Genomic DNA, 11,784 nt, shown 5'->3' with positions numbered 1-11,784 from the left:
CCCCCACCTCCCCCGCAACACCCCCCCCCCTCCCCCCCCCCCCAGACCCCCTGGCTGCTCCCAGCGGGGGGGTCCCAGATCGGTTTTGTGTGTGTGTGTCTCCCTCCCCGTGTCGCGTGTCCGTATGGAGTTGCCTCCCTCGGGGTGGGGGGGGAGGATGGGACAGACACCCCCCCCCCCCCACAACACACACCCACCCACCCCCCCCTCACCAGTGGGAACTCGTGGGACACGTGTCCATCCGGGGGGACCTTGGCCCCGAAGCCCAGGGCTGGGAACGTCGCTGTCGTAATCCTGGATGATCTCGCCCACCGCCTTGAGGGCCATGGCGTATGCGTTGAGTTGGTAAGGGCTCAGGTAGTGCAGCGAGGTGGACTGCGAGGGGGTTCCCTGCGTAGCGGGGACACACACACACACACACACACACACACACACACACGACTCAGACAGGCCCTACGCACCCCCCACCCCACCGGCGATTTAACCACCCCCCCACCCCCCCCCCCCCCACCTCGTTAGATGTTGCGGGGGGGGGGGGGGGGGACACGCGGCCAGCGCTCACCGTTGGAGGCAGTGAAGTCGATGGCCACCGTGAAGTTGATTTGGGTCCTGGAAGGGGGGGGGGGGGGGGGGGCAAAGTGGGTTTAGGGATCTATTGGGGGGGTGGGGTGGGGGGGTGTGGCGCAGGATGCCACCCATGGGTATGGGGGGGGGGGGGAAGCCCCCTCCCGGTCTGTCTGGGTCAGCACTCCAGGACTGGGATCCATCCACCCCCCAACTAAGGTCTGGGATCCACCCCCCCAACACAGCCCCCCCCACTAAGGACTGGGATGCATCCAACCCCCCCACTAAGGTCTGGGATCCATCCAACACCCCCAACAAGGACTGGGATCCATCCAACCCCCCCCCACTAAGGTCTGGGATCCATCCAACACCCCCAACAAGGACTGGGATCCATCCAACCCCCCCACACTAAGGTCTGGGATCCATCCAACCCTCCCCACCAAAGATTGGGATCCATCCACCTCCCTCCAAGAAGGACTGGGATGCATCTAACCCTCCCCAACAATGGCTGGGATCCATCCACACCCCCCCACTAAGGACTGGGATCCATCCACACCCCCCCAACAAGGACTGGGATCCATCCACACACCCCCCCACGAAAGGACTGGGATCCATCCACCCACCGCCCCCTACCAAGAACTGGGATGCATCCAAACCCCCCCCCCCGAAGACTGGGATCCATCCACCCCCCCTTCCCCAGTTCAGGACACCCCAAATCTCCCTGCGCTGAGGTTTATCCCCCTCCCCCCGCACCCAAGGGAGCAGCTTTGGGTGCTGGGGACCCCCTGACCCCCCCCCCCCCCCCCCCCCCACCTCCGCTGCAGCCCCCAAGACACGGACGGGGAAACTGAGGCTCATGTGTCCATCCGTGTCCCCCCCCTCGCTCACCCTCCCCTGATGTAGTCCAGGAAAGTGTGGTCGGACTCCACGGCGAAGGACAGCAGTGTCACCTGCCAGGGACAAGGCGCTGCGCTGGGGACAGTGGCTGTGCCCCCCCCCCTTTCCATGTCGTGTCCCCCCCTTTCCATGTCGTGTCCCCCCCCCCCGCCCCGTCCTCACCGTCCCCGAGTTCAGGTACTTCTTCTTCTTCATCTTCTTCCTGGGGTTCACCACCTGGAGGCACGGGGGGAGCTGCTCCCGGGGCGCCGTGGCACCCCAGGGTGCAGGGGGGGGGCACCTCGGGGACAGTAACACCTCGGGGTGCAGGGGCGGAGGGGGCACCTCGGGGAACGTAACGCCCCAGGGTGCAGGATAGGGGGCTGTGGCACATGGGGGTGCAGCGTGGGGACCATGACACTCATGGATGCAGCATGGGGACCCTGGGGACCATGACACCCCAGGGGTACAGCACAGGCACCCAAGGGACCATAAACCCCAGGGGTGCGGTGTGGGGAATGTGACACCCATGGGTGCAGCATGGGGACCATGACATGTCAGGGTACAGCATGGGGACCATGACATCCATGGGTGCAGCCTGGGGACCCTGGGGACCATAATTCCAGGGGTGTAGCACAGGGACCATGACACCCAGGGGTGCAGCCTGGGGACACTGGGGACCATGACACCCAGCAGCACGGGGACCATGACGCCGCAGAGGTGCAGCACTGGGACCCTGAGGACCATGACACCCATGGGTGCAGCCTGGGGGCCGTGACACCCCAGAGTACAGCATGGGGACAATGGGGACCATAACGCCCAGGGGTGCAGCACGGGGACCATGACCCCTCAGGGTACAGCACAGGGACCCTGGGGACCGTAATGCCCAGGGGTGCAGCATGAAGACCCTGGGGACTGTGACACCCATGGGTGCAGCCTGGGGACCGTGACACCCAGGGATGCAGGATGGGGACCCAAGGGACCATGACACCCATGGGTGCATCACGGGGACTGCGACCCCTCAGGGTACAGCACAGGGACCCTGGGGACCATGACACCCATAGGTGCAGCATGGGGACCGTGACACCCCAGAGTACAGCATGGGGACCCTGGGGACCATGACACTCGTGGGTGCAGCCTGGGGACCGTGACACCCCAGGGTGCAGCACAGAGTCCCTGAGGACTGTGACACCCAGGGATGCAGCATGGGGACCCTGGGGACCATGACACCCATGGGTGCAGCACGGGGACCGTGACACCCCAGAGTACAGCATGGGGACCCTGGGGACCATGACACCCGTGGGTGCAGCACAGGGACCGTGACACCCCAGAGTACAACATGGGGACCCTGGGGACTGTAACGCCCAGGGGTGCAGCATGAGGACCCTGGGGACTGTGACATCCATGGGTGCAGCTGTCACCCCCCCCCTCCCCGTGGTCCCCCCGTCCCCTCCCCACCCTCACCTGGTAGACGTTGAAGTGGCTCTGTCCCCTCGCCAGCTCCCGGTAGCTGGTGGTGAACTCCCCGATGAAATCGTGGCTGTGGGGCCGGGGGGAGGGGGGGGGGGGGGGATGGGGGGTGTCACCGTCACCTGGGGTGTGGGGCAGGGATGGGGGGTGTGTGGTGTGTCCCCAAGGCCGCCACCCCCACCTCGGCTCACCTGCCATCGCGGTCCCAGTCATACACCTCCACCTTGATGGCTCTGCAAGGCAAAGCGGGGGTGTCACCGCCACCCCCCCGCCACCCCCGCAACCCCAGACCCCCACCCTGGGGGCCGCCATGGGTGCCCGCCCCCCAGCGCCCGCCCCCTGTGGGTTTGTTTTGACGCCTCCGTGGGGCCTTTTCCTCCTTCTTCCCCCTCCTCCTCCTCCTCCTCTTCCTCCTCAGCCTTTTTTCGGTGGGATATTTTTATCCACCGTTGCCACGGCAACGTCCGAGACGGGGCCAAGCGACGCCAAGAGCGGCGTTTGCCAGGACACGCAGCCGGTGACACCGGGTTTGGAGGGAGGGGGGACACCCGCCGGGGGTAGCTCTACGCTGGCGATTGCACCCATTACTCAGATGGGTAAACTGAGGCAGGCGGGGATGGGAAGCCAGAGGGCTGGGAGGGCCGGGGGCATCAGGGGAAGGACCATAGAGAGGGTGGGAAGAGGGTGCGGAGTGGCCACCTGAGGGACCATAGAGAGGGCAGGAAGAGGGTGCAGAGCGGCCCCTGGAGGGACCATAAAGAGGGCGGGAAGAGGGTGCGGAGCGGCCCCTGGAGGGACCATAGAGAGGGCGAGAAGAGGGTGCAGAGCGGCCCCTGGAGGGACCATAGAGAGGGCGAGAAGAGGGTGCAGAGCGGCCCCTGGAGGGACCATAGAGAGGGCGGGAAGAGGGTGCGGAGCGGCCCCTGGAGGGACCATAGAGAGGGCGGGAAGAGGGTGCGGAGCAGCCACCGGAGGGACCATAGAGAGGGTGGGAAGAGGGTGCAAAGCGACCGCTCTGCACTCTCTTCCCACCCTCTCTATGGTCCCTCCCCTGAACGTCCCTGGAGGACCCCGGGGCGCTCACCGGTCGTAGTCGCCGTTGCAGAGGGCGCGCACAGGGATGGCGAAGGCTTGCCAGACCGGGTTCAGCGTGTTCCTCACCACCTCCGTCTTGTGGCAGATGGTGAAGCTGGAGGGGAGGGGACGCACACATAAAGGTGGGGGGGCCACCCCCCCCGATGGCAACAATCCCCCACCCCATCACCCCAGAGGTGCTTTTTGGAGACATCCCACCCACCCACCTCCCTCCAAAGCCAGCCCCATGGGGACGTCGGACAGCCCCGAGGTGTCCCACGGCTGGGGTTGTGTGTCCCCCCCGCATCGTGGTTGGGGGGGGTGTCACCGCCTTTTTGGGGTGTGTGGGGGGGGGTCACTCACGTCCCGTCCTCGTTGCTGCGGTAGAAGACCATGAAGGGGTCGGATTTGCCGAAGAAATCCTTCTTGTCCAGCTTGTTGGCGCAGAACTGCAGCGTGGCCACATCCTGTCGGGGGACGGAGGGGGGGGGGGGACAGGGACAGGGTGGGGGGGTCACCAGCCCCTCACCACCCCCCCCCAGGGGACATCAGGGGGGCATGATCCTGGGTGGGGTCTTCTCAGTGTTGGGAGGGACCGAGGGACGCAGGACCGATGGGACACCCCTTGGGGACAGCTCAGCCCAGAGTGAGGAAAACCCAGGGGGTGCAGCCGTGGAGAGGGGGGGGTAGGTGTCTCAGCCCCCCCCAACATGGCACTGGGGTGTCCCCAACCTGTGTCCCCCCTCCCCAAAGCCACCGCTTACCCGGCAGTTGCCCAGCTCTTCGGCGAGGAGGATGATGGTGCCACACTTCTTCCCGGGGATGCCACTGGAGGGAGGGGACGTGAGCAAAGTTGGGGGGGACACACACACGGTGACTGGGGTGTCCCCACGGGGGGTGACACAGTCACTGGGGTGTCCCCCCACCACCCACCAGGGCTAGGGACCCCCAAACTCACCCGTTGGAGATGGCTGGAGCGGGTCTCCTGGCCCGGGCGTGGGTGGTGACCGTCCCCATCCTGCTGGGACACACAGTGGGGGGGTGACAAAGGGGACAGACAGCCCCCCCCCCCCCCATGGGGAAACTGAGGCAGGGGCTGGGGGAAAGTGGGGGGGACACACGACGCCGGGGGGGGGCACCGGGGCAGCTCGGAGCCAGGGCTGTCGGCACCGGGGACTGGTCTCCATCCCGGACACCCGGATAAGGACCCGGGCACCCCGCCAGCGCCATGGAGGGGGGGGGACATGGGGACAGCAGGCAGCCAGCCCAGTGCAGGGCCCCCCCCCCCCGGGGTGGGGGGGAATGAGGCATGGCCGGGGTGGGGGGGGGGGTTGTGTCTTACGTCAGGGGCTTCTCCAGGCGGCTGCCGGCCGAGCCCACGATCTCACCCAGGGTGCAGAAGGCCTGGCCAAGGAAGTCCTGCCGGAGCCACAGTGTCACCGGGGGCTGTCCCCGTCCCCAGCCCCATCGTGGAGGGGGGGGGTGTGTGTGCAGGTCGGGGGGGGGTCAGCGGTGACAACCCCACGCTTACGTGTTTGGAGAGGTCGGGGCTTTTGGAGTCCACATCGTACCTGGGGACAGATGGGGACCGTTGGCCGAGGCAGGGGGGACGGGGTGGCCTTGGGGACAGGGGTGGGACAGGGATGGGATGGATATGGGATGGGGACAGGGATGGGACATGGACGGGGATGGGGACAGGCATGGGATGGGGACTGTTAGGGGGAGAGAGATGGGACAGGGACATTTATGGGGACAGAGATGGGACAGGGACAGGGATGGTGATGGGGAGCTGGGATGGGGACAGGGATGGGACAGGGATGAGGATGGGGACAGAGATGGGAAAGGGACAGTTATGGGGACAGAGATGAGATGGATGTGGGATGGGGACAGGGATGGGATGGGGACTGTTAGGGGGAGAGAGATGGGACAGGGACATTTATGGGGACAGGGACAGTTATGGGGACAGAGATGGGGTGGAGATGGGATGGGGACAGGGACGGTGATGACACAGGGATGGGGACAGACCAGGGAGGGGGAGAGGGACTGGATAGTGACAAGGACATGCCCAGGACAGGGACAGGCGCCAGGCCCTGGCTGGCACCCCCAGGCACGGGCTGAGGGGGAGGGGACAGCGGGGACATGGTGGGGGGGACACTCACAGGTCGAAGCGGAGGTTCTGCTTCTCCTCGAAGAAGTAGTCGAGGACGAACTTGCGCAGAAAGTCGGGGTTCAGGGAGTTGTCGATGACCTCGGTCCGGCCGAACTGGGGGACACGGGGACACATGGGGACATGAGGACGTGGGGATATGGGGACACGGGGACATGGGGCACATGGGTTTGGGGACACGGGGACATGGGGACACAGGTACAGGGACATGGGGGACATAGTGGGATGGGGATATGAGTACAGGGGGACATGGGGACATGGACAGAGGGGACATGGGGATGGGGGGACGGAGGAAGACAGGGGTGGGGGGAGGGGGGTAGTGGGGCGAAGGACGGTGACACTGGGGACACCCCGGGGTGGCGCGGGGGGCGGGAAGGGGCCGCGTGGGCCAGGCACGGCGGGACCAGGTGCCCCTTTGTCCTCCAGCGCGGGGCTGGCACCGCGTCCTGCCCAGCCCCCGCCCGCTCATTAAGGCCCAGAGCCCCTTAATTAAGCAGGAGTTAATTACAGGGCACCGGGCGGTGGGGCGGGGGGCGGGGGGTGGCGGTGGAGGCCGGGGCACCCCGAGGGGTGTCCCCAAGTGTCCCCTTCTGAGGATGGCCAGTGCCCGCTGGGCGCTGATTGGCCAGCGGGCTGCATGCCCACATCTGATTGGCCGGCTGCCCGGCACCCCAACATGCTCCCCAGCGTGCCAATTGGCCGGCTGGCCGGCACCCCGACATTCTGATTGGCCGGCTGCTGCACCCCAGCAGGCTGATTGCTCACCGGTGATTGGCCAACTGGCTGGCACCCCAACGTTCTGATTGGTCAGTTGGCCAACACCCCAAGGTTCTGATTGGTCAGCACCCCAACGTGCAGCTGGCCAGGGTCGGACATGCTGATTGGCCACCGCGCCCGCACCCCGACATGCTGATTGGCCAACACCTCGACATGCTGATTGGCTGGCATCTGACATGCTCATTGGCCGGTTGGCCAACACCCCGACATGCTGATTGGCCAGCGGGCCCGCACCCTGACATGCTGATTGGCCATCACCCCGACATGCTGATTGGCCAGCGGGCCCGCACCCCGACATGCTGATTGGCCGGCATCTCACATGCTGATTGGCTAGCTGGCTGGCACCCCGACACTCTGATTGGCCGCCTGGCTGGCGTGTCTACATGCTGATTGGCCGTCACTTGGACGTGCTGATGATTGGCCAGCCGGCCATCACCCCGACATGCTGATTGGCTGGCTGGCCAGCACCCCAACACGCTGATTGGCCGGTTGCCCATCACCCCAACACGCTATTGGCTGCTGGCCCCTGGCGGGGGGTCACTCACCTCCCGCCACTGCCCACCGCCGGGGGGCTGGGTGTAGAGCACACAGACTGTGGGGGGGGTGGGGAGGGTGGGAAGGAATTGGGGGGTGCTGACACCCCCAGACACCCCCAGACCCCCCACCCCTCAAAATCCCTCTGGACCCCCCTGAACACCCCCTGACCACCCCCCTCCGATCCCTCCAGACACCCCCCAATCTCCCAATCCCCCCCAATCCCCTGGACACCCCCCCATCACCCTGGACACCCCCAGACCCCCAAACCCTCAAGATCCCTCCGGACCCCCCCCAGACACCACCTGACCCCCCCCGACCCCCCGAGACACCCCCTGACCTCCAGCCCCCCCCCCAGCCCCTGGACACTCCCAGACCCCCCCCGAACCACCCTCATTCCCCCCATTCCCCAGCCCCCCCCCGACCCTCCAAGACCCCCCCTGAACACCCCCTGACCACCCCACCCCCCCCCGATCCCTCCAGACACCCCCCAATCTCCCAATCCCCCCCAATCCCCTGGGCACCCCCCAATCCCCCTGGACACCCCCCCAATCTCCCAATCCCCCCCAATCCCCTTGGACACCCCTCAATTTCTCGGTCCCCCCCAATCCCCTGGACACCCCCCAATCCCCCCGGACACCCCTCAATTTCCCAGTCCCCCCCAATCCACCAGACACCCCCAATCTACTGGACACCCCCCTAATCCCCCTGGACACCCCCAGTCCCCAGGACACCCCCAGACCCCTCCGCCCCCTCCCCCCCAGCCCCACTCACGTGGGTCGGACTTGGAGAAGGTGTCCTTGTCCAGGAGCTGCCTGGGGGGGGGGGGGGGGGGGGAGTGAGAGCGAGAAGGTGAGTGTGAGTGTGAGTGTGCACATACATGTGGGGCTGTGCACATGGGTGTGCACACACGGCTGCGTGTGCTCCGTGCCACACACCGGGGGATGCACAGCCACGTGTCAGGGTGTGCACAGCCGTGTGTTGGGCTGTACAGCCGTGTGTTGGGGTGTGCACAGCCGTGTGTCAGGCTGTGCACAGCCGTGTGTCGGGGTGTTTAGCCACGTGTCGGGGTGTGCACAGCCGTGTGTCGGGGTGTGCACAGCCATGTGTTGGGCTGTACAGCCGTGTGTTGGGGTGTGCACAGCCGTGTGTCGGGGTGTTTAGCCACGTGTCGGGGTGTGCACAGCCGTGTGTTGGGCTGTACAGCTGTGTGTTGGGGTGCACAGCCGCGTGTCGGGGTGTGCACAGCCGTGTGTTGGGCTGTACAGCTGTATGTTGGGGTGCACAGCCGTGTGTCGGGGTGTGCACAGCCGTGTGTTGGGCTGTACAGCCGTGTGTTGGGGTGTGCACAGCCGTGTGTCGGGGTGTGCACAGCCGTGTGTCAGGCTGTGCACAGCCGTGTGTCGGGGTGTTTAGCCACGTGTCGGGGTGTGCACAGCCGTGTGTTGGGCTGTACAGCTGTGTGTTGGGGTGCACAGCCGCGTGTCGGGGTATGCACAGCCGTGTGTTGGGCTGTACAGCTGTGTGTTGGGGTGTGCACAGCCGTGTGTCAGGGTGTGCCCAGCCGTGTGTCGGGGTGCACAGCCGTGTGTCGGGGTGTGCACAGCCATGTGTCAGGATGTGCACAGCCGTGTGTTGGGGTGTACAGCGATGTGTCAGGGTGTGCACAGCCGTGTGCTGGGCTGTACAGCCGTGTGTCAGGGTGTGCCCAGCCGTGTGTCGGGGTGCACAGCCGTGTGTCGGGGTGTGCACAGCCATGTGTCGGGATGTGCACAGCCGTGTGTTGGGGTGTACAGCGATGTGTCAGGGTGTGCACACCACCATGTGTGCTACAGGCTATGTTTTGGTGTGCTCAGCCGTGTTGGGGGAGCACAGGTGTATGTTGGGGCGTGCACAGCGTGTGTCGCGGTGCACAGATGTATGTCGGGGTGCAGAGATGTATGTTGGGGTGTGCACAGCCGTGTGTCAGGACGTGAAAAGATGTATGTCGAGGTATGCATGGCCATGTGTTGGGGTGCACAATGTATGTTGGGGCGTGCACAGCCATGTCAGGACGCACACATGTATGTCGGGGGGGACACACAGATGTATGTCAGGGACACACACACATGTATGTTGGGGGACACACACACACGTATGTCGGGGTGTGCAGAGCCGTGTCAGGGCACACAAATGTATGTTGGGGGACACACACACGTATGTTGGGGGACACACACACATGTATGTCGGGGGGGACACACAGATGTATGTTGGGGACACACACACATGTATGTTGGGGGGACACACAGATGTATGTTGGGGCGACACACACATGTATGTCAGGGGACACACACAGATGTATGTTGGGGGGACACACACATGTATGTCGGAGGGGCACAGATGTATGTCAGGGCGTGCAGAGCCGTGTCAGGACACACACATGTATGTTGGGGGCACAGCTGTATGTCGGGGGGTGCCCCGCCGTGTGTGGGTGCCCAGGCCCGTGCAGGGGGGGGGGTTCCCCCAGCGCCCCGTGTATCCTCCCCCCCCCTCGGCCCCCCCCCGGCTCCGTCCGGCCGCGGGGCCTCGCCCGGGTCCCGGTGGAACCGGAGGAAAATAGGTCGGAGCGGCCGCAGCAGCGCGGCCGGGGGGGGGCGGCGGGGGGGGGGGCACGGCCGGGGGCGGCCCCCGCTGAGGCCGGAGCTGGGGCGGGGGGGGGGGGCGCAGGGCACCCAGCACGGCCTGGGGGGGGGGGGGGGGGGGGCACCCCAGCACCCCGACCCTGCGGGCCCCCAGGTGGCAGAGAGGGGGGTGCAGAGGGGGCTCGGGGGGGGACACACAGAAGGTTCAGTGCCACCTCCGGGGTGGGGGGGGGGGGCGGTGGCATTTTGCACCCCCCCCAGCACCCATGTGTGTTCCCCCCCCAAGCTGGCATCTGCGTTAGGGGCTGGCATTACTGGTGGGGGACACCCCCCGGCACCCCATAATAACCCCCCCCAGGGTCCCCCCTCCCTGCACCCCCATCCCCAGAGCCCCCCCCCACCTCCCAGTGCCTCCCAGTGCCCTGCACCTTGTTCCCCCCAGCTCTCCCAGTACCCCTCAGTGCCCCCCACATCCTCCCCCAGTGCTCCCCACTCCCCCAGTGCCTCCCAGTGCCCCAGCCCCTGAGTGCCCCCATGTTTCCAGTGCCCCCACCCCCGGAGCTCCCCACTCCCCCAGTGCCTCCCAGTGCCCTGCACCCTGTTCCCCCCAGCTCTCCCAGTACCCCTCAGTGCCCCCCACATCCTCCCCCAGTGCTCCCCACTCCCCCAGTGTCTCCCACTACCTTTGACTCACAGTACCCCTGGCTCTCCCAGTGCCTCCCAGTGCCCCCCAGTGCCCACACCACTGAGTGCCCCCCATGCTGCCAGCACCCAACCCCCCCCCCACTGCCTCCTGCTCCCCCAGTGCCCCCCAGTGTGTTCTCCCAGTATCCTACAAGGCTGACTGCCTCCTGCTCCCCCAGTGCATCCCAGCGCCTTCCAGTATCCCACAACACCAACTGCCTCCTGCTCCCCGCTGTCTCCCAGTGCATCCCAGTGTATCCCAGTGCCTTCCAGTATCCCACAACACCAACTGCCTCCTGCTCCCCGCTGTCTCCCAGTGCATCCCAGTGCCTTCCAGTATCCCACAACACCAACTGCCTCCTGCTCCCCGCTGTCTCCCAGTGCATCCCAGTGCCTTCCAGTATCCCACAACACCAACTGCTCCTGCTCCCCATTGTCTCCCAGTGCATCCCAGTTTATCCCAGTGCCTTCCAGTATCCCATAACACCAACTGCCTCCTACTCCCCGTTGCCTCCCAGTGCATCCCAGTGCCTCCCAGTACCCAACAAAACCAACTGCCCCCCGCTCCCCGTTGTCTGCCAGTGCCTCCCAGTATCCTACAACACCAACTGCCCCCTGCTCCCTAGTGCATCCCAGTGCCTCCCAGTACCCAACAAAACCAACTGCCCCCCGCTCCCCAGTGCCTCCCAGTACCTGACACCACCAACTGCCTCCCACTCCCCAGTGCCTCCCAGTGCCTCCCAACGTCAACCGCTCCCCAGTGCCTCCCAGTATCCTATGCCAACTGCCCCCCGCTGTTTCCCAGTGCCCCCCAGTGCCCGACAACGCCGATCAATCCCCCGCTCCCCAGAGCCTCCCAGTGCCTCCCAGTACCCGACAACCGACGTTCGCCCCCCACCGCCCCCGGTGCCCGCTCCCGCCGGAGCCCCGGTACCTGCAGGACACCGTCAGCTCCACCCGGGTGGCCGGGACGGGACCGGGGCCGCTGCCCGGTTCCGGGGCTCCCAGGCCCGCCAT

At 66.1% G+C, this 11,784-nt stretch overlaps 1 protein-coding gene across 1 annotated transcript; it reads right to left on the bottom strand.

Moving 5' to 3' along the window:
- Positions 1-212: 212 nt before the first annotated feature.
- Positions 213-11,784, bottom strand: LOC141478065 (copine-5-like; the record flags this gene model as incomplete). Its single annotated transcript, XM_074167201.1, is given in 17 exon segments — positions 213-279; positions 281-390; positions 546-609; positions 1,453-1,514; positions 1,624-1,677; positions 2,905-2,980; positions 3,102-3,143; positions 3,995-4,099; positions 4,348-4,451; positions 4,749-4,812; positions 4,943-5,002; positions 5,327-5,403; positions 5,516-5,555; positions 6,144-6,247; positions 7,474-7,520; positions 8,237-8,277; positions 11,702-11,784. Coding segments are annotated over 17 exon segments (1,200 nt in total), but the record flags the coding sequence as incomplete, so codon positions are not given.

The sequence above is a fragment of the Numenius arquata genome, unplaced genomic scaffold (genome assembly GCF_964106895.1).
Source record: "Numenius arquata unplaced genomic scaffold, bNumArq3.hap1.1 HAP1_SCAFFOLD_589, whole genome shotgun sequence".
NCBI lineage: Eukaryota > Metazoa > Chordata > Aves > Charadriiformes > Scolopacidae > Numenius > Numenius arquata.
This window is presented reverse-complemented; position numbering and strand designations above follow the sequence as displayed.